At 43.5% G+C, this 23,863-nt stretch overlaps 1 protein-coding gene across 2 annotated transcripts in view; it reads left to right on the top strand.

The window, feature by feature from the left end:
* Window positions 1-9,363, top strand: part of TNMD (tenomodulin) — a 290,200-nt gene extending 280,837 nt beyond the window's left edge. The window contains exon 7 of one of the 2 annotated variants that reach the window (XM_073642193.1): window positions 8,497-9,363. In XM_073642193.1, coding sequence (XP_073498294.1) covers window positions 8,497-8,706 — 210 coding nt within the window. In that variant the 3' untranslated portion in view covers window positions 8,707-9,363. The remainder of the gene's footprint in view (window positions 1-8,496) is intronic. The other variant, XM_073642194.1, reaches the window with a different exon arrangement.
* The last annotated feature ends 14,500 nt before the right edge of the window (window positions 9,364-23,863 follow it).

Here is a 23,863-nt window from a genome sequence, read left to right as displayed (position 1 = left end):
TATAACTACTATAATACTGCCCCCTATGTACAAGAATATAACTACTATAATACTGTCCCCCATGTGCAAGAATATAACTACTATAATACTGCTCCTATGTACAAGAATATAACTACTATAATACTGCCCCCTATGTACAGGAATATAACTACTATAATACTGCCCCCTATGTACAAGAATATAACTATTATAATACTGCCCCCTATATACAAGAATATAACTACTATAATACTGCCCCCTATGTACAAGAATATAACTACTATAATACTGCTCCCTATGTACAAGAAAATAACTACTATAATACTGCTCCCTATGTACAAGAATATAACTACTATAATACTGCTCCTATGTACAAGAATATAACTACTATAATACTGCCCCCTATGTACAGGAATATAACTACTATAATACTGCTCCTATGTACAAGAATATAACTACTATAATACTGCTCCTATGTACAAGAATATAACTACTATAATACTGCTCCTATATACAAGAATATAACTACTATAATACTGCCCCTATGTACAAGAATATAACTACTATAATACTGCTCCTATGTACAAGAATATAACTACGATAATACTGCCCCTATGTACAAGAATATAACTACTATAATACTGCCCCCTATGTACAAGAATATAACTACTATAATACTACTCCTATGTACAAGAATATAACTACTATAATACTGCCCCTATGTACATGAATATAACTACTATAATACTGCTCCTATATACAAGAATATAACTACTATAATACTGCCCCTATGTACAAGAATATAACTACTATAATACTGCCCCCTATGTACAAGAATATAACTACTATAATACTACTCCTATGTACAAGAATATAACTACTATAATACTGCCCCTATGTACATGAATATAACTACTATAATACTGCTCCATGTACAAGAATATAACTACTATAATACTGCCTCCTATGTACAAGAATATAACTACTATAATACTGACCCCTATGTACAAGAATATAACTACTATAATACTGCTCCCTATGTACAGGAATATAACTATTATAATACTGTCCCCTATGTACAAGAATATAACTACTATAATACTGCTCCTATGTACAAGAATATAACTACTATAATACTGCTCCAATGTACAAGAATATAACTACTATAATACTGCTCCTATGTACGAGAATATAACTACTATAATACTGCCCCTTATGTACAAGAATATAACTACTATAATACTGCTCCTATGTACAAGAATATAACTACTCTAATACTGCTCCTAAGTACAAGAATATAACTACTATAATATTGCTCCTATGTACAAGAATATAACTACTATAATACTGCTCCTATGTACAAGAATATAACTACTATAATACTGCTCCTATGTGCAAGAATATAACTACTATCATACTGCCCCCTATGTACAAGAATATAACTACTATAATACTGCCCCCTATGTACAAGAATATAAATACTATAATACTGCCCCTATGTACAAGAATATAACTACTATAATACTGCTCCAATGTACAAGAATATAACTACTATAATACTGCTCCTATGTACGAGAATATAACTACTATAATACTGCCCCTTATGTACAAGAATATAACTACTATAATACTGCTCCAATGTACAAGAATATAACTACTATAATACTGCTCCTAAGTACAAGAATATAACTACTATAATACTGCTCCTATGTGCAAGAATATAACTACTATAATACTGCCCCCTATGTACAAGAATATAACTACTATAATACTGCCCCCTATGTACAAGAATATAAATACTATAATACTGCCCTTATGTACAAGAATATAACTACTATAATACTGCCCCCTATGTACAAGAATATAACTACTATAATACTTCTCCCTATGTACAAGAATATAACTACTATAATACTGCTCCTATGTACAAGAATATAACTACTATAATACTGCTCCTATGTACAAGAATATAACTACTATAATACTGCTCCTATGTACAAGAATATAACTACTATAATACTGCTCCTATGTACAAGAATATAACTACTATAATACTGTTCCTATATACAAGAATATAACTACTATAATACTGCTCCTATGTACAAGAATATAACTACTATAATACTGCTCCTTATGTATAAGAATATAACTACTATAATACTGCCCCCTATGTACAAGAATATAACTACTATAATACTGCTCCTTATGTATAAGAATATAACTACTATAATACTGCTCCTCTGTACAATAATATAACTACTATAATACTGCCCTCTATGTACAAGAATATAACTACTATAACACTGCTCCTATGTACAAGAATATAACTACTATAATACTGCTCCTCTGTACAAGAATATAACTACTATAATACTGCCCCCTATGTACAAGAATATAACTACTATAATACTGCTCCTATGTACAAGAATATAACTACTATAATACTGCTCCTATGTACAAGAATATAACTACTATAATACTGCCCCTATGTACAAGAATATAACTACTATAACACTGCTCCTATGTACAAGAATATAACTACTATAATCCTGCCCCCTATGTACAAGAATATAACTACTATAATACTGCCCCTGTGTACAAGAATATAACTACTATAATACTGCTCCTATGTACAAGAATATAACTACTATAATACTGTCCCCTATGTACAAGAATATAACTACTATAATACTGCTCCAATGTACAAGAATATAACTACTATAATACTGCTCCAATGTACAAGAATATAACTACTATAATACTGCTCCTATGTACAAGAATATAACTACTATAATACTGCTCCAATGTACAAGAATATAACTACTATAATACTGCCCCTGTGTACAAGAATATAACTACTATAATACTGTCCCCTATGTACAAGAATATAACTACTATAATACTGCTCCAATGTACAAGAATATAACTACTATAATACTGCCCCTGTGTACAAGAATATAACTACTATAATACTGCCCTTATGCACAAGAATATAACTACTATAACACTGCTCCCTATGTACAAGAATATAACTACTATAATACTGCCCCTGTGTACAAGAATATAACTACTATAATACTGCTCCTATGTACAAGAATATAACTACTATAATACTGCTCCTATGTACAAGAATATAACTACTATAATACTGCTCCTATGTACAAGAATATAACTACTATAATACTGCCCCCTATGTACAAGAATATAATTACTATAATACTGTCCCCTATGTACAAGAATATAACTACTATAATACTGCCCCCTATGTACAAGAATATAACTACTATAATACTGTCCCCCATGTGCAAGAATATAACTACTATAATACTGCTCCTATGTACAAGAATATAACTACTATAATACTGCCCCCTATGTACAGGAATATAACTACTATAATACTGCCCCCTATGTACAAGAATATAACTACTATAATACTGCCCCCTATATACAAGAATATAACTACTATAATACTGCCCCCTATGTACAAGAATATAACTACTATAATACTGCTCCTTATGTACAAGAAAATAACTACTATAATACTGCTCCCTATGTACAAGAATATAACTACTATAATACTGCTCCTATGTACAAGAATATAACTACTATAATACTGCCCCCTATGTACAGGAATATAACTACTATAATACTGCTCCTATGTACAAGAATATAACTACTATAATACTGCTCCTATGTACATGAATATAACTACTATAATACTGCTCCTATATACAAGAATATAACTACTATAATACTGCCCCTATGTACAAGAATATAACTACTATAATACTGCTCCTATGTACAAGAATATAATTACTATAATACTGCCCCTATGTACAAGAATATAACTACTATAATACTGCCCCCTATGTACAAGAATATAACTACTATAATACTACTCCTATGTACAAGAATATAACTACTATAATACTGCCCCTATGTACATGAATATAACTACTATAATACTGCTCCTATATACAAGAATATAACTACTATAATACTGCCCCTATGTACAAGAATATAACTACTATAATACTGCCCCCTATGTACAAGAATATAACTACTATAATACTACTCCTATGTACAAGAATATAACTACTATAATACTGCCCCTATGTACATGAATATAACTACTATAATACTGCTCCATGTACAAGAATATAACTACTATAATACTGCCTCCTATGTACAAGAATATAACTACTATAATACTGCTCCTATGTACAAGAATATAACTACTATAATACTGTCCCCTATGTACAAGAATATAACTACTATAATACTGCTCCAATGTACAAGAATATAACTACTATAATACTGCCCCTGTGTACAAGAATATAACTACTATAATACTGTCCCCTATGTACAAGAATATAACTACTATAATACTGCTCCAATGTACAAGAATATAACTACTATAATACTGCCCCTGTGTACAAGAATATAACTACTATAATACTGCCCTTATGTACAAGAATATAACTACTATAACACTGCTCCCTATGTACAAGAATATAACTACTATAATACTGCCCCTGTGTACAAGAATATAACTACTATAATACTGCTCCTATGTACAAGAATATAACTACTATAATACTGCTCCTATGTACAAGAATATAACTACTATAATACTGCTCCTATGTACAAGAATATAACTACTATAATACTGCCCCCTATGTACAAGAATATAATTACTATAATACTGTCCCCTATGTACAAGAATATAACTACTATAATACTGCCCTCTATGTACAAGAATATGACTACTATAATACTGTCCCCCATGTGCAAGAATATAACTACTATAATACTGCTCCTATGTACAAGAATATAACTACTATAATACTGCCCCCTATGTACAGGAATATAACTACTATAATACTGCCCCCTATGTACAAGAATATAACTACTATAATACTGCCCCCTATATACAAGAATATAACTACTATAATACTGCCCCCTATGTACAAGAATATAACTACTATAATACTGCTCCCTATGTACAAGAAAATAACTACTATAATACTGCTCCCTATGTACAAGAATATAACTACTATAATACTGCTCCTATGTACAAGAATATAACTACTATAATACTGCCCCCTATGTACAGGAATATAACTACTATAATACTGCTCCTATGTACAAGAATATAACTACTATAATACTGCTCCTATGTACAAGAATATAACTACTATAATACTGCTCCTATATACAAGAATATAACTACTATAATACTGCCCCTATGTACAAGAATATAACTACTATAATACTGCTCCTATGTACAAGAATATAACTACTATAATACTGCCCCTATGTACAAGAATATAACTACTATAATACTGCCCCCTATGTACAAGAATATAACTACTACAATACTACTCCTATGTACAAGAATATAACTACTATAATACTGTCCCTATGTACATGAATATAACTACTATAATACTGCTCCTATATACAAGAATATAACTACTATAATACTGCCCCTATGTACAAGAATATAACTACTATAATACTGTCCCCTATGTACAAGAATATAACTACTATTATACTACTCCTATGTACAAGAATATAACTACTATAATACTGCCCCTATGTACATGAATATAACTACTATAATACTGCTCCATGTACAAGAATATAACTACTATAATACTGCCTCCTATGTACAAGAATATAACTACTATAATACTGCCCCCTATGTACAAGAATATAACTACTATAATACTGCTCCCTATGTACAGGAATATAACTACTATAATACTGTCCCCTATGTACAAGAATATAACTACTATAATACTGCTCCTATGTACAAGAATATAACTACTATAATACTGCTCCAATGTACAAGAATATAACTACTATAATACTGCTCCTATGTACGAGAATATAACTACTATAATACTGCCCCTTATGTACAAGAATATAACTACTATAATACTGCTCCTATGTACAAGAATATAACTACTCTAATACTGCTCCTAAGTACAAGAATATAACTACTATAATACTGCTCCTATGTACAAGAATATAACTACTATAATACTGCTCCTATGTACAAGAATATAACTACTATAATACTGCTCCTATGTGCAAGAATATAACTACTATCATACTGCCCCCTATGTACAAGAATATAACTACTATAATACTGCCCCCTATGTACAAGAATATAAATGCTATAATACTGCCCCTATGTACAAGAATATAACTACTATAATACTGCTCCAATGTACAAGAATATAACTACTATAATACTGCTCCTATGTACGAGAATATAACTACTATAATACTGCCCCTTATGTACAAGAATATAACTACTATAATACTGCTCCAATGTACAAGAATATAACTACTATAATACTGCTCCTAAGTACAAGAATATAACTACTATAATACTGCTCCTATGTACAAGAATATAACTACTATAATACTGCTCCTATGTACAAGAATATAACTACTATAATACTGCTCCTATGTGCAAGAATATAACTATTATAATACTGCCCCCTATGTACAAGAATATAACTACTATAATACTGCCCCCTATGTACAAGAATATAAATACTATAATACTGCCCTTATGTACAAGAATATAACTACTATAATACTGCCCCCTATGTACAAGAATATAACTACTATAATACTTCTCCCTATGTACAAGAATATAACTACTATAATACTGCTCCTATGTACAAGAATATAACTACTATAATACTGCTCCTATGTACAAGAATATAACTACTATAATACTGCTCCTATGTACAAGAATATAACTACTATAATACTGCTCCTATGTACAAGAATATAACTAATATAATACTGTTCCTATATACAAGAATATAACTACTATAAAACTGCTCCTATGTACAAGAATATAACTACTATAATACTGCTCCTTATGTATAAGAATATAACTACTATAATACTGCCCCCTATGTACAAGAATATAACTACTATAATACTGCTCCTTATGTATAAGAATATAACTACTATAATACTGCTACTCTGTACAATAATATAACTACTATAATACTGCCCTCTATGTACAAGAATATAACTACTATAACACTGCTCCTATGTACAAGAATATAACTACTATAATACTGCTCCTCTGTACAAGAATATAACTACTATAATACTGCCCCCTATGTACAAGAATATAACTACTATAATACTGCTCCTATGTACAAGAATATAACTACTATAATACTGCTCCTATATACAAGAATATAACTACTATAATACTGCCCCTATGTACAAGAATATAACTACTATAACACTGCTCTTATGTACAAGAATATAACTACTATAATACTGCCCCCTATGTACAAGAATATAACTACTATAATACTGCTCCTATGTACAAGAATATAACTACTATAATACTGCTCCTATATACAAGAATATAACTACTATAATACTGCCCCTATGTACAAGAATATAACTACTATAACACTGCTCCTATGTACAAGAATATAACTACTATAATCCTGCCCCCTATGTACAAGAATATAACTACTATAATACTGCCCCTGTGTACAAGAATATAACTATTATAATACTGCTCCTATGTACAAGAATATAACTACTATAATACTGTCCCCTATGTACAAGAATATAACTACTATAATACTGCTCCAATGTACAAGAATATAACTACTATAATACTGCTCCTATGTACAAGAATATAACTACTATAATACTGTCCCCTATGTACAAGAATATAACTACTATAATACTGCTCCAATGTACAAGAATATAACTACTATAATACTGCCCCTGTGTACAAGAATATAACTACTATAATACTGTCCCCTATGTACAAGAATATAACTACTATAATACTGCTCCAATGTACAAGAATATAACTACTATAATACTGCCCCTGTGTACAAGAATATAACTACTATAATACTGCCCTTATGTACAAGAATATAACTACTATAACACTGCTCCCTATGTACAAGAATATAACTACTATAATACTGCTCCTGTGTACAAGAATATAACTACTATAATACTGCTCCCTATGTACAAGAATATAATTACTATAATACTGCTCCTGTGTACAAGAATATAACTACTATAATACTTCTCCTATGTACAAGAATATAACTACTATAATACTGCTCCCTATGTACAAGAATATAACTACTATAATACTGCCCCTGTGTACAAGAATATAACTACTATAATACTGCCCCTATATACAAGAATATAACTACTATAATACTGCACCTATGTACAAGAATATAACTACTATAATACTGCTCCTATGTACAAGAATATAACTACTATAATACTGCTCCTATGTACAAGAATATAACTACTATAATACTGCTCCTATGTACAAGAATATAACTACTATAATACTGCTCCTATGTACAAGAATATAACTACTATAATACTGCTCCTATGTACAAAAATTTGGTGAAGATTTATTTTTGTGCTGATTCAGAACTTGGCAGGAATATACGGTACATGTTGATATTCTGTTTTCTGTTTTAGAGAGAAGTTGGTCTTGAGTTCCATCCGATGTGGGATCATCGAGGCTTCTGCTGTCATCACTGCCGCCGCGGTCAGAGATATTGCCGGCGAGTGTGTGAGCCGCTGCTGGGCTACTACCCCTATCCCTACTGTTACGGCTCCGGGCGGGTGATCTGCAGGATAATCATGCCCTGTAATTGGTGGGTTGCCCGTATGCTCGGCAGGGTATAAATTACAAGGCATAAGCCCTATATTCTATGTATTCATTTGATGTGAAGTAAGAACTGTCAGCCTGGACTCTTGTTATGCCTCAGAACTACAACTCCCATCAGCCACAGTGCTCAGCGCTTCTTTAGAGCGTATACATTGCAGTATTTTCTCAGTATGTATGCTAACTGTGATATTTAAGATCCGGTGTGAATACTCTGCCTTCAAATAGTCTTCAGAAGTTATTACCCATGAACTTTTCCACATTTGTTGATGTTACACTCAGAAACTTACATGTGTTTTATTGGGATTTTCTGTGACACAAACACAAAGTAACAAGAATCTGTGACATGTAAAGAAAATGACACGAGGTCACTAATTATTTTAGCGGTAATGTCACGATGGGGGCAGGGGCTTTGCAGCGCTGAGAATCTCTCCCCCCCATGTGCTCACCCACCTATCCACCTCTCTTCCCCCCATGTTCTGTCTTCTCCCGTCTGTGCTCTGTTCTTTGACCTGTCTACCCGATGTGCTCTCCCCCTTGTCTGCTGTCTCTCTCCTTCCTGTGCTCTGTCTCTCTCCCCCCTGTGCTCTGTCTCTTTCCCCCCCTGCGCTTTGTCTCTCTCCTTCCTGTGCTCTGTCTCTCTCCTTCCTGTACTCTGTCTCTCTCCCCCGTGCTGTCTCTCTCCCCCCCTGTGCTCTGTCTCTCTCCTTCCTGTGCTCTGTCTCTCTCCCCCCTGTGCTCTGTCTCTCTCCCCCCTGTGCTCTGTCTCTCTCCTTCATGTGCTCTGTCTCTCTCCCCCCTGTGCTCTGTCTCCCCCCCTGTGCTCTGTGTCTCTCCTTCCTGTGCTCTGTCTCTCTCCCCCCTGTGCTCTGTCTTTCTCCCCCCTGCGCTCTGTCTCTCTCCCCCTGTGCTCTGTCTCTCTCCTCCCTGTGCTCTGTCTCTCTGCCCCCTGTGCTCTGTCTCTCTGCCCCCTGTGCTCTGTCTCTCTCCATCCTGTGCTCTATCTCTCTCCCCCTGTGCTCTGTCTCTCTCCTTCCTGTGCTCTGTCTCTCTCCCCCCTATGCTCTGCCTCTCCCCCCTGTGCTCTGTCTCTCTCCCCCCTGTGCTCTGTCTCTCTCCCCCCTGTGCTCTGTCTCTCTCCCCCCTGTGCTCTGTCTCTCTCCCCCCTGTGCTCTGTCTCTCTCCCCCCTGTGCTCTGTCTTTCTCCCCCCTGTGCTCTGTCTCTCTCCCCCCTGTGCTCTGTCTCTCTCCCCCCTGTGCTCTGTCTCTCTCCCCCCTGTGCTCTGTCTTTCTCCCCCCCTGTGCTCTGTCTTTCTCCCCCCTGTGCTCTGTCTTTCTCCCCCCTGTGCTCTGTCTCTCCCCCCCCATGCTCTGTCTTTCTCCCCCCTGTGCTCTGTCTCTCCCCCCCCATGCTCTGTCTTTCTCCCCCCTGTGCTCTGTCTTTCTCCCCCCTGTGCTCTGTCTCTCCCCCCCCATGCTCTGTCTTTCTCCCCCCTGTGCTCTGTCTTTCTCCCCCCCTGTGCTCTGTCTTTCTCCCCCCTGTGCTCTGTCTTTCTCCCCCCTGTGCTCTGTCTTTCTCCCCCCTGTGCTCTGTCTTTCTCCCCCCTGTGCTCTGTCTCTCCCCCCCCATGCTCTGTCTTTCTCCCCCCTGTGCTCTGTCTCTCTCCCCCCCTGTGCTCTGTCTCTCTCCCCCCTGTGCTCTGTCTCTCTCCCCCCTGTGCTCTGTCTTTCTCCCCCCTGTGCACTTTCAGAAACTTACATGTGTTTTATTGGGATTTTCTGTGACACAAACACAAAGTAACAAGAATCTGTGACGTGTAAAGAAAATGATACGAGGTCACTAATTATTTTAAAAACTAGATGGAGGCCCGATGCTATCGCATCGGGAGGGCGGTAATGTCACGATGGGGGCAGGGGCTTTGCAGCGTTGAGAATCTCTCCCCCCATGTGCTCACCCACCTATCCACCTCTCTTACCCCCATGTGCTGTCTTCTCCCGTCTGTGCTCTGTTCTTTGACCTGTCTACCCGATGTGCTCTCCCCCTTGTCTGCTGTCTCTCTCCTTCCTGTGCTCTGTCTCTCTCCCCCCTGTGCTGTCTCTCTCCTTCCTGTGCTCTGTCTCTCTCCCTCTTGTGCTCTGTCGCTCTCCTTCCTGTGCTCTGTCTCTCTGCCTCCATGCTCTGTCTCTCTCCCCCGTGCTGTCTCTCTCCTTCCTGTGCTCTGTCTCTCTGCCCCCCATGCTCTGTCTCTCTCCCCCCTGTGCTCTGTTTTTCTCCCCCCTGTGCTCTATCTCTCTATCCCCTGTGCTCTGTCTCTCTCCCCCCTGTGCTCTGTCTCTCTCCTTCATGTGCTCTGTCTCTCTCCCCCCTGTGCTCTGTCTTTCTCCCCCCTGTGCTCTGTCTGTCTCCCCCCTGTGCTCTGTCTCTCTTCCCCCTGTGCTCTGTCTTTCTCCCCCCTGTGCTCTGTCTCTCTCCTTCCTGTTCTCTGTCTCTCTCCCCCCGTGCTGTCTCTCTCCCCCCTGTGCTCTGTCTCTCTCGTTCCTGTGCTCTGTCTCTCTCCCCCCCTGTGCTCTGTCTTTCTCCCCCCTGTGCTCTGTCTGTCTCCCCCCTGTGCTCTGTCTCTCTTCCCCCTGTGCTCTGTCTTTCTCCCCCCTGTGCTCTGTCTCTCTCCTTCCTGTTCTCTGTCTCTCTCCCCCCGTGCTGTCTCTCTCCCCCCTGTGCTCTGTCTCTCTCGTTCCTGTGCTCTGTCTCTCTCCCCCCCTGTGCTCTGTCTTTCTCCCCCCTGTGCTCTGTCTCTCTCCCCCATCTGCTGTCTTCTCCTCTCATGTGATCTCTTCTTTGACCTGTGTACTCCATGTGCTCTCCCCCTTGTCTGCTCTCTCTCTCCACCCCGGTGCTGTCTTCTTCCCTCATGTGTTCTCTCGCTTGTGCTGTCTCCCCGTGCAGTAAACCAGCCCGCCCCATCTTTGTGCAGGCAGATAGCAGCGGTCACATTAAAACTGCTCATGCGCACATCCTGTACAAAGATGGCGGTGGTTAGTGAATCTTTCGGCTGATCCCGGCGGTGGTACCACCAGCGGTTTCCATATTGAAACACCCATCACTTGGGTGTCCCAATATGGCGGTCAACAAACTTCCGCCGCTTGGAATTCTGGGATCCAGACACATCTGGACGGAACAGGATGTGAAGACATTACAAGGTAAGTATATTATAGATATGTCTGACAATTGTTCAGTTCATTTGTATTCAGCCCCTGAGTCAGTACTTTGTAGGACCACCTTTCCCTGCAATCACTGCTGCAGTCTTTTTGGGGTCTGTCTCCAACTTTCTCTGCTGTCTTTTGGGATCTGTATCTCCCACCTTTCTCTGCAATCTTTTGGGGTCAGTCTCTCCTACCTCTCGCTGCAGTCTTTTGAGGTCTGTCTCTCCCACATTTCTCTACAGTCTTTTGGGATCTGTCTCTCCCACCTCTCACTGCAGTCTTTTGGGGTCTGTCTCTCCCACCTTTCCCTGCAGTCTTTTGGTGTCTGTCTCTCCTACCTTTTGCTGTAGTCTTTTGGTGTCTGTCTCTCCCACCTTTCTCTGCTGCAGTCTTTTGGGGTCTGTCTCTCCATCTTTCTCTGCTGCAGTTTCTTGGGGTCTGTCTCTCCAGCTTTGCACATCTAGAGGTGACATTTTGCCCCGTCTTCTTTGCACACTCTCTCTTGCTCAGTGAGATCGGATAGAGACGTCTGTGATCAGTAATGTTCACGTCTTGTCGCAGATTCTCTGGGATTTGGGTCTGGACTGTGACTGCGCCGTTCACACACAGGAATATGCTCTGATGTAAACCCTCCATTGTAGCTCTGGCAGGATGTTTAGGGTCGTTGTCCTGCTGGAAGGTGAACCTAAGCCCCAATCTCAAGTCTTCTGCAGCCTCTAAAAGGTTTTCCTCAAAGTTTTAGCTCCATCCATCTTGCCATCACCTCTGACCAGCTTCCCTGCCCCTGCTGGAGAAAAGCCTCCCCACAGCAGGATGCTGCCACCACCATGTGTGACGGTGGGGTTGGTGTTTTCAGGATGATGTGCAGTTTTAGTTTTCCGCCACACACAGTGTTTTGCATTTAATCAAAAAAGTTCTTCTTTGGTCTCATTTGACCAGAGCCCCTTCTTCTATATGGCATGTAGGGAACATAGCGAGCAGGGGGACTGAATACTAATGCACACCACAATTTCAGATTGTATATTTTGAGAATATTTAGAAAACCATGTATCATTTCCTTTACACTTCACGAATACTTTCTACTTTGTGTTGGTTTCACATAAAATCGCATTAAAATACTTTTACGTTTTTGGATGTAATGTGCAAAAATGCAAAAAGTTCACAGGGTATGAATACTATTTCAAGGCATTTTATATGGAGCGGGACCAAATAGGAATCCTGACAACTAATTATAGTGGGAAAAGTGTTGTCATAGAGCTAACATCCTCTATCGTAACAATACTGTAACCTTAAATGAGGGGGAAACTCCGTCTTTACAATATTCAGGGGTCTTAGTGCAGAGGTAACGACACATTTTTGAGTTCCCCGTTAAGGACGCCCATGGTGCTGTGCTGAGGACACAAGACTTACGGTTGATCTTTCTTATTCTTGTACATGTGATTTTGTAGGTTGTCACCTAATATTCCTATATTGTGCATTGCCAGTAACCACTCGATACATTTGATATCTTTCTTTTCTGATGTTACCCAGGAGACATCACGCTGTTATTTTTGTATCGTCAATAAATCAATATTCCTCGTGGTGTTTTTCTAGAAGCGTCTGGGTGTCCGGAATCCTTGTCGCGTTGCGATCTGTAAATCACACAAGTCGTCATTGACATTAAATAGAAATTTATGGCTCTTTCTTTTCTTCAATGTCAAAGTTAAAAATGAAAGAACCCGAGTTTGCAGAATACAAAGGACGAATAAAATCCGGCGACTGATTTACTGGTGCCCAAGATTGAGAAGGTTGTGTCTGGTCAGAGATTCTATAACTCTGCGTAAATCAGAAGCTGCAGAGATGGAGATTGTTAGTTTTTCTAAGCTTTGATGGAGGCAGGAATCATCTACAGGAGGGTAAAAAGGTGCAAACTCCCAACAATCCAGTGACCGGACCACAAAGGAAGCGAAGGCTGTGCCGAGATGGAGAAACAATGTAATATAATGTATGTACACAGTGACTGCACCAGCAGAATAGTGAGTGCAGCTCTGGAGTATAATACAGGAGGTAACTCAGGATCAGTAATGTAATGTATGTACACAGTGACTGCACCAGCAGAATAGTGAGTGCAGCTCTGGAGTATAATACAGGAGGTAATTCAGGATCAGTAATGTAATGTATGTACACAGTGACTGCACCAGCAGAATAGTGAGTGCAGCTCTGGAGTATAATACAGGAGGTAATTCAGGATCAGTAATGTAATGTATGTACACAGTGACTGCACCAGCAGAATAGTGAGTGCAGCTCTGGAGTATAATACAGGATGTAACTCAGGATCAGTAATGTAATGTATGTACACAGTGACTGCACCAGCAGAATAGTGAGTGCAGCTCTGGAGTATAATACAGGATGTAACTCAGGATCAGTAATGTAATGTATGTACACAGTGACTGCACCAGCAGAATAGTGAGTGCAGCTCTGGAGTATAATACAGGAGGTAACTCAGGATCAGTAATGTAATGTATGTACACAGTGACTGCACCAGCAGAATAGTGAGTGCATCTCTGGGGTATAATACAGGATGTAACTCAGGATCAGTAATGCAATGTATGTACACAGTGACTGCACCAGCAGAATAGTGAGTGCAGCTGTGGAGTATAATACAGGATGTAACTCAGGATCAGTAATGTAATGTATGTACACAGTGACTGCACCAGCAGAATAGTGAGTGCAGCTCTGGAGTATAATACAGGATGTAACTCAGGATCAGTAATGTAATGTATGTACACAGTGACTGCACCAGCAGAATAGTGAGTGCAGCTCTGGAGTATAATACAGGATGTAGCTCAGGATCAGGAATGTAATGTATGTACACAGTGACTGCACCAGCAGAATAGTGAGTGCATCTCTGGGGTATAATACAGGATATAACTCAGGATCAGTAATGTAATGTATGTACACAGTGACTGCATCAGCAGAATAGTGAGTGCAGCTCTGGAGTATAATACAGGAGGTAACTCAGGATCAGTAATGTAATGTATGTACACAGTGACTGCACCAGCAGAATAGTGAGTGCATCTCTGGGGTATAATACAGGATGTAACTCAGGATCAGTAATGTAATGTATGTACACAGTGACTGCACCAGCAGAATAGTGAGTGCAGCTCTGGAGTATAATACAGGAGGTAACTCAGGATCAGTAATGTATGTAGACAGTGACTGCACCAGCAGAATAGTGAGTGCAGCTCTGGAGCATAATACAGGATGTAACTCAGGATCAGTAATGTAATGTATGTACACAGTGACTGCACCAGCAGAATAGTGAGTGCAGCTCTGGATCAGCTGCTGCTCAGTGTGCTGATTACGAGTGTGGTGGCTGCAGATCCTGCTGTGTGCTCCTGATCTCTCTGAGAACCAACACCTCTTCACCTGGGGACCTGCTCTCTCTCCTACCCAGGGAGGGAGCGGGTTTCTGGGATGAGTGATGGAGCCAAGTCCCAGGCTTCTGCTTCCCGAACCAGGCCGGCGGGGGGAAGGAGAAACCAGCAACCGGCCTGCACATCGGAGGACTCGGGGGTGAGACGCTCCACCAGGAGTCGCAGCAATGTGGCTCCTACTCCCCCCGGGACTGTGGAGACTCCCAGAAGCCGCAAGGCTTCAAGCATGGAGGTAAAGCCTGACAGCGGCGTGCATGATGGCGCTCCTTCCGGAGGAAAGCTGAGTGCTCACGGAGGTGAGGCCAACCTCACTGAGGGGTTGGGCGCTGCAGGGACCCCGGGAGTCTGTGTCCAACTATGCCTCCCGGGTCATGATCCACCTCCGTGAGTATGAAGATGCAAGTAAGCTGGTCAGGAGACTTCGGGAGGAGCTGCGCTGCACAAGCGCAAAAGCTGCTGGGGCCTCCAAACAGAGGAAGGCTAAACTCCAGGTGGAGGTAAAGAGGCTCACCAGCGAGATTCACCTGCTGGAACTAAGGAAAGCCACCATCAGGGAGCAGAGTGGTCCTTTCAAAGAAAAACTTATAAATGAAGAATGCTTCAGAGAAATGGCTGATACAAGAGAGCAAAGGCAGATGGGGATGCAGCCTGAGAGCCAGGTGGATGATGAGAGTGATGATGACCAGCAGGAAGCCCTACCTGGCAGCCTGCAAAGTCACCCGCAGGCCACGTGCAGCGAGCTCCCTGCAGGACAGGCGGCAATGGCATCCAGTCGCAGTTCTGCCGGCTCTGGGGAGGACAGTGACAGCAGCGGCCAGGGAGGTGCGCTAATGGCCGAGATAAAGCTCCTGGAGTCCCCAGTGTGCCTCCAAAACTTCCATCTTGGTGACGATCTACCAGAAGAGGCACCTGGGGGCCACAAAAAGGCTAAGAAGATCAAGCCAAAGCTGCAGGAAGCGGTAAGCTATGTCCATGCCCCCCTCCCTGTACCCCCTGAGTCGGCGGCAGGCTCAGCTCGCTGTATAAGCCCCGTTGCCCAGCCCAGCCCGGGTTCTGCTGTGGATCAAAGGTGCGGGGAGATTGCAAATCGTGGTAGTGAGGCGCAGAGCTCCGTCTCTGTTTGTAGTAGCGGGGACGCAGCAGGAGGTGCATCAGCCGACAGGCTAGACAGTGAGGGCGGCCCGGCGGCGGGCGTTCCGTCAGACCACGATGCTGTGGTGCGCTCCTCAGTGGGAGGGGGGAGCGGCCCGGTGTCGGGGTCAGCTCCGGTAGCCTCGGTGCCTCTGAATGCTGTTGCCGCTGATCACTTAGTTGAGAAGCGGCGGCAGTGTGAGGGGGCTGTCGGGGCTGAGCGTTCCAGTCCTCCCACGAAAGTGCTATTCTGTGTTGGTGCCGCTGGTCAGGAAGATCCTGATGCTAAAGATCAGTGGCGCCTCACAGCGGCTAAAGATCAGCGGCGCATCACTACAAATTCAAAACAGCAGAAATTACCGACTGATGATGTGGAGAGCACACATAAGACCGGGGGTGAGGTCGCCTCCAGTTCCATGGAGGTGACTGAGCCCCTTGTGCCTGATGCGGAGGTCAAAAGGTCATCCACCATTGTCACTGGTCCAGCAGGAATGAATGTGGTGGTGGGTGTGAATGAGGCCAATTCATTGTCTAGTGGTGTTGTTGCTGGTTTGGTGGAGGGTGAGATGGAGGTGGGTAATAGTGATACTGTTGGGGCTGATGTAGTCACTGGTCCTGTTGCCCCCCCCCCCGGGGGTGGCAATGCCTGTCCAGAGTTATGCCAGTGTCACCTCCGGGGCAAATAGGGCATCCTCCTCCTCCTCGTCTCCGGGCTTTGGGGACGGCATGTTGCAACGGCGCCTTCTGGAGGCTCTAAAGAAGGGGGAGAGATCAGTAATGGTAGAGGGTCGAGAAGTTGATCTATCCTTCTGGATAGAGAGGCATGGCCTCCGGGCCTTCCGAGAGCAAAAAGGAGGGGATACAGTGTGGTCCCTCCCAACAGCCGGGCCAGGCAGTGTGCGTAGGAATGTGGTCCGTCTTCGGTGGAGGGGCAGTGATGCATGTCCTCCAAGGTTGTGGAGCTCCTGCTGAGGATGGGCTTCAAGGCGATTGACATCTACGCCTTGATACATCCCTATTCCACGCCTGAGTTTGATGTCAGCTTTGTTCGGCCGGAGGGGCTTGAGCTCTTCTGGAGGAATTATGAGTTGGCAAAAAATGAGCCCGGCTGGCGAGACTTTGCCGTTCAGGCAGTGTCTCGCCAAAACCAGATCAAGAAAGTGACCGTGATGACTCGTTACTAGTCGCTTTCTTGTTATGACATCATGACGTGGCTTGGTCGGTATGGAGAGGTGGTGGAGATGCCAAAGAAAAACAGCGACGAGTTTGGTATCTGGTCAGGGGCCTGGACGTTTATGGTAAAACTTAAGCGTTCAGGTGGTACGGTTTCCCACATTCCATCTTCTGCCTTCCTGGGTAGGGATCGTATCCTGGTCTTGTACCAGGGGCAACCGAAGCTCTGTCACAGGTGCGGCGACCCCACACACTTCAGTGCAAACTGCACTGTGCAGAAATGTGCGTTGTGTGGGGGTGTCGGCCATCTAGCTGCCTCTTGTGTGGAGATTAGGTGCCACCTTGTGGGGAGTTAGGTCACCCATTCAGCCGTTGTCCTCGCTCCTTCGCTAATGCAGTCGAGACCCCAGTGGGGGAAAGCCGTGAGGCCGATTCTGCTGGGGAGGGGACTAGCAGGGGTGGGGGAGCTGAGGGGCCAGGGAAGAAAAGCAATAAAAAGACACCTGCCCAGCTGAGGCGTCTAGACAAGCTCCCTCTCCCAGGAGAGGGAGCGAGGCGAGCCCCGGGCTACTGGGGAGGCCCTGTCCTGGATGCCAGTGTTGCTGCTGAGGCCCTGAGGGATGATGAGTTGGATGAGGAGGTCAGGAGGATCCACAGGGAGGAAACCGCCTCTGCCTCAGAATCCTCCCATTATGAAAGTATGGATGAGGATAATAAGCGGTGGCTAGAGAACAAGCGTAAGCTCGGCACCAAAAAGAAGAGAAAGAAGGGAGATAAAACATCTTCTCCCGCTCTGACCAAGGTACCTAAGGAAGGTAAAACTGACTCCCCTCTGGTTGGTCTTTCTAACCGGTTCCAAACCCTTGATAACATCTCTTCCTCTGAGGAGGAGGCTGAGGGTGAGGTTCCGACTTCAGCGGAGCTTACAGGGGGCGCGGAGTCTCCTTCGCCTGGGGAAGCAAGGTCCTTGGGGGGAGGGACTGGCCCAGAGTCCGGAGACGAGGACGAAAAAAGAAGGAAAAATGTGGGAATGGACACCTCTGTGTCATTAAAGAGGGGGAAGGATTCCTCCTCTGAGGCAGAGGATAAGGGGAGTGGGAAGAGGAAAGCCATCTAACTCAATCACCAATGATGGCGGTACCCACTCCGTTGACGCTGGCGTCCATTAATGTCGCCAGCATTAAGTCAAATATGGCTAGATTTGCGGCCTTTGATTTTCTCAGCCGGGTTGAAGCTAACATTTTCTTTTTGCAAGAGACCAGGCTGCCAAATATGGCAGAGGTGTTTATAGCTAAGAGGTAGTGGAGACTCAGGCCCTCCTATTGGTCCCTTGCGGCCGAGCCGTATAGCGGAGTGGCGGTTCTTTTTACCGCACCGGTAGAATGCTGACGGGTTATTGAGTTAGAAATGGGGAGTTGCCTGATATTGGATGTCCTCATGAAGGGACAGGAGCTGCGGCTCATTAACATTTATGGTCCCCAATCTAAGTGGGACCGGAAGTGTCTCTTTATGAGGATCAAGCCCTACCTTTTTACGAGTCGGCAGGTCGTTTTTGGAGGGGACTTCAACTCTGTCACGAGGCCCCAGGATAGAGGAGGTTCCAGAGACAAGCTGACTTATGATAGCGTCGCCCTTAATAGTATAGCTAGTGAGGCGCGCCTGGTGGATGTCCACATCCGGCACACCGCAAGCCACGAGGGGTTCACCTATCATAGAGGTAACTGTAGGGCCAGGATAGACAGGTTTTATTTAAAGGAGGAAGCCGTCTCTTCAGCAGTATCTGTTGTTGAGGTGGAGTTCTCCGATCACTGTATGATTTTGTTTTCCCTGAATATTACAGAGACCCCCCGGATGGGAAGAGGCTTTTGGAGGCTCAATTCGTCTCTCTTGGAAGAAGCGGAGATAAGACAGTCCTTTGAGGATTTTCTTCAGAGCCAGGTACCCTTACTGGATCTTTGTAGTAGTAAGTCAGAGTGGTGGGAGATGTTTAAGAAAAGGGTGGTGAGATTCTTCCGCCAGCTCTCGAGCCTCAGGAGCCTGGACAGGTACCGCCTGTATCAGGGACTGAGGAGGAAACTCGAGCATCTTGTCTCAACTGGAGGTAGCCGCGAGGAGATCTCCAGAGTGAAATCTTTGCTAATGAGGTGTCAGTATGATAGATACGCATCTTTGGTTTTTGAGAGGGATTATGGGAAGTACCGCTCACCTAACCCTTACAGAAACTGCAAGATGTCAGTGAATAGTAAAGTTCTTACAGGACTGGTTGACACTGCGGGGTCCCTGAAAATATCCAGATCAGGGATCCTGGAGGTCGTCAGATCCTTCTACTCGCACCTCTTGGGGAAGAGGGATCTGGATTGGGATGAGATGTCGGCTTTTCTGGCAGAAGCCGTCCCCGAACCAGGGGTAGACCCCTCTCTTGGTGTTTTGACAGAGATGATCAGGGAAGAGGAAGTTAAGTTGGCGATTGAAGGGCTTGCCCTAAAGAAATCTCCCGGTCCAGATGCCTTAACATCTGAATTCTATAAGACCTTTAAGGACGCCTTCGTTCCCCTCTTGACTGAGGTATTCAATGAGTGTCTTTCCTCGGGCACTCTGCCAAAGTCAATGAGGAGGTCTGCCCTGATCATCTTGTCAAAGGGTAAGGACTCATCTTGCATTGAGAATTGGCGTCCCATAGCGCTTCTCAATGCAGACAGGAAGGTTTTGGCAAAGGTGCTGTTTAATCGGCTGGTAAAATTTGTGCCCCGACTCCTTTCGGGAGCCCAGCATTGCTCTGTTCCGGGCCGCAGTACGATTAGTGCTGTACTCTGTGTCCGAGAGGCGGTGGAGCAGGGTAAGGCTGGCCACTGGAAGGGGTACATGCTGTCATTGGACCAGGCAAAAGCGTTTGATCGGGTTAATCATGAGTACCTCTGGTCTGTCCTTCTGAGGTATGGCCTGCCGGGGGGGTTGTTGATTGGCTTAAGACCTTGTACGCTAGGGCAGAGAGTTTCCCGCTTGTGAACGGTTGGATTGGCAGCTCTTTTGAGGTTGGGTGTGGTGTTCGCCAAGGTTGTCCCTTGAGCCCGCTGCTGTACGTGTTTGCAATTAACCCACTTCTTAGGAGGGTGGAGCGTGGACCATTGGCTGGGATCGGGATGGACCAGGCAGCACCGGAAGCCACTCTGAGAGTGGTGGCATATGCCGATGACGTCACCGTTTTTGTTTCCTCTGATGGGGAGGCAGAATGGCTGATGTCAGAGGTAAATCGCTACTCGGAGGCATCCGGGTCTAAGATCAACCGGGATAAGTGTGAGAGTCTCTGGTTGGGAGGAGGAGATCCTGGTTTTGATCTCCCGGACACCCTTCCAGGACCCAAAGTCTCTGCAAAAGTTCTTGGCATCGAACTTGGCCAGGGGGATTACCCCAAACAAAATTAGGACAGCAGGCTAGAGATCGCCACTCAGAAGGTGAACCAATGGAAGGGTTGGTCTTTGACCCTAAGGGAAAGGATAAACCTGATCAAAACTTACCTGCTCCCTTTGCTGATCTATCTGGGCAGTGTGTGCATCTTGCCGGAGCCTCTCTGGACTCGGGTCTACAGTTTGTTCTTTCAACTGTTATGGGGGAATAGACTGAACCTGGTCAAGAGGGAGGTTACTTACCGTACGAGGAGACTAGGAGGGTTGGGTATGGTCAACCCTGTGGTATTCCTTGTGAATACCTTCTTTAAGATCAATATTGCAAACCTCTGGAAAGAGAGGGCTCCTCCGTGGGTATTCTCCTGTAGGGGATGGTTTCAGCCTTTCTTCCAGGAATGGGAGACAGGAGGGCAAGTGAAGGATTTACGCACACCGCATGGACATCTCCCAGCTTACGCTACCCTCGTTCTGAAGGTAATTTGCCGGTGTGGTCTGGGAATGTGGGAGGTCAGGACTCTGCCAAGGAAGCTCCTTGACAAAAGGGTTCTGTTGACCCATTTTCAGAAGCCTCTGGCGCTCAGGGATTGCCCAAGTCGGGATCTTGGGGTGGGTCTGCATCTTTTGAATTCTATCAGGATCCCCTCGAAGTTTTGGGACTTGGCTTGGCGCTGCTTCCATGGGAAACTGTGTGTGAGGGACAATCTGAAGTGTAGGAGCTCTGAGGAGAGGAACTGTCCTCGGGAGCATTGTGGTACCATGCTGGAAAGCATGGACCACTTCCTGCTTCGTTGTCCCTTTTACAGAGGTGTACAACAGGGTGGGCGCCTCCATTGGCTGGCCCCGGCTGGCCGGTCTCTCTTATGCGGAATGGGCCTATGGAGCATTCGGGGACCTGGGTGGTCGGGACCGCTGCACCTTATTTCTAGTTAGCGCAGTGGTTAGGTATCACACGTGGAACGCACGGTGCTTAGTATCGACGCAGCGGAAAATCCTCCCAGTGGACGATGTGTTTAGGACCATACTCGGTGACCTGGTGAAGGTGCGTTCTCTGGAGTATGAGAGACTGGGTACACGGAGGGCCGCTCTCCTCTGGAGGGGCTTTTCTTTTAGTGTGCCCTAGTCTGGTCGTCTCCTCTCCTGGTGGTGGGCTGCTGCTGACACCATAGATTTTTGTTTTATTGATCAGTAGACAGTGATGTAGGGCTGCAGGCGCCGAACTTGGGCTTTGTCAGTTGTGGTTATTGTATTGTTTGTTTCTGTATATATTGTATATATGGGTTTGGGTGGAGGTGTTAGGTTGGGTGGTGGGAAAAGGGGGGAGGTGGGTTCATCTTGTGGGACACTGGTTATTTCGGTGAAAAACTGGCACTGCCTGATCTGTCCTATGGACGTTGGACTGAGGCATGAGGCGCAGGACCAGCTCTCAGGTCAGTGCCGGGGAGGGACTGGTGGGCTCGAGTGTGGGGGGCTAAGTTTAGTCTTGTATATATTTGTATAGTTAGTATTTATTTTAGATTAATTAAAAAAAAATGTATATGTATATATTAGTTTTTATATATTCTTTTTTTTCGGCTATTGTTTATTTTACTTATTATATTGTTATTATTTGTTTGGTAACCGGACCAGAAGTCACAGTGTAAGTAGTTATTATTGTGTATATATGTATAATATGTGTATGAGGAGAGAGGGAGCGGCTGGACCAGCAGAATAGTGAGTGCAGCTCTGGAGTATAATACAGGATGTAACTCAGTATCAGTAATGTAATGTATGTACACAGTGACTGCACCAGCAGAATAGTGAGTGCAGCTCTGGAGTATAATACAGGATGTAACTCAGGATCAGTAATGTAATGTATGTACACAGTGACTGCACCAGCAGAATAGTGAGTGCAGCTCTGTAGTATTATACAGGACATAACTCAGGATCAGTAATGTAATGAATGTACACAGTGACTGCACCAGCAGAATAGTGAGTGCAGCTCTGGAGTATAATACAGGATGTAACTCAGGATCAGTAATGTAATGTATGTACACAGTGACTGCACCAGCAGAATAGTGAGTGGAGCTCTGGAATATAATACAGGATGTAACTCAGTATCAGTAATGTAATGTATGTACACAGTGACTGCACCAGCAGAATAGTGAGTGCAGCTCTGGGGTATAATACAGGAAGTAACTCAGGATCAGTAATGTAATGTATGTACACAGTGACTGCACCAGCAGAATAGTGAGTGCAGCTCTGTAGTATTATACAGGACATAACTCAGGATCAGTAATGTAATGAATGTACACAGTGACTGCACCAGCAGAATAGTGAGTGCAGCTCTGGAGTATAATACAGGATGTAACTCAGGATCAGTAATGTAATGTATGTACACAGTGACTGCACCAGCAGAATAGTGAGTGCAGCTCTGGAGTATAATACAGGATATAACTCAGGATCAGTAATGTAATGGATGTACACAGTGTCTCTACCAGCAGAATAGTGAGTGCAGCTCTGGAGTATAATACAGGATGTAACTCAGGATCAGTAATGTAATGGATGTACACAGTGACTGCACCAGCAGAATAGTGAGCGCAGCTCTGGAGTATAATACAGGATGTAACTCAGGATCAGTAATGTAATGTATGTACACAGTGACTGCACCAGCAGAATAATGAGTGCAGCTCTGAAGTATAATACAGGATGTAACTCAGGATCAGTAATGTAATGTATATACACAGTGACTGCACCAGCAGAATAGTGAGTGCAGCTCTGGAGTATAATACAGGATGTAACTCAGGATCAGTAATGTAATGTATGTACACAGTGACTGCACCAGCAGAATAGTGAGTGCAGCTCTGGACTATAAT

The sequence above is a fragment of the Phyllobates terribilis genome, unplaced genomic scaffold (genome assembly GCF_046119375.1).
Source record: "Phyllobates terribilis strain yellow unplaced genomic scaffold, ASM4611937v1 Scaffold_7__3_contigs__length_470593459, whole genome shotgun sequence".
Taxonomy (NCBI): domain Eukaryota; kingdom Metazoa; phylum Chordata; class Amphibia; order Anura; family Dendrobatidae; genus Phyllobates; species Phyllobates terribilis.
The sequence above is the reverse complement of the archived record's forward strand: the minus strand, read 5'-3'. Positions and strand labels throughout refer to the sequence as shown.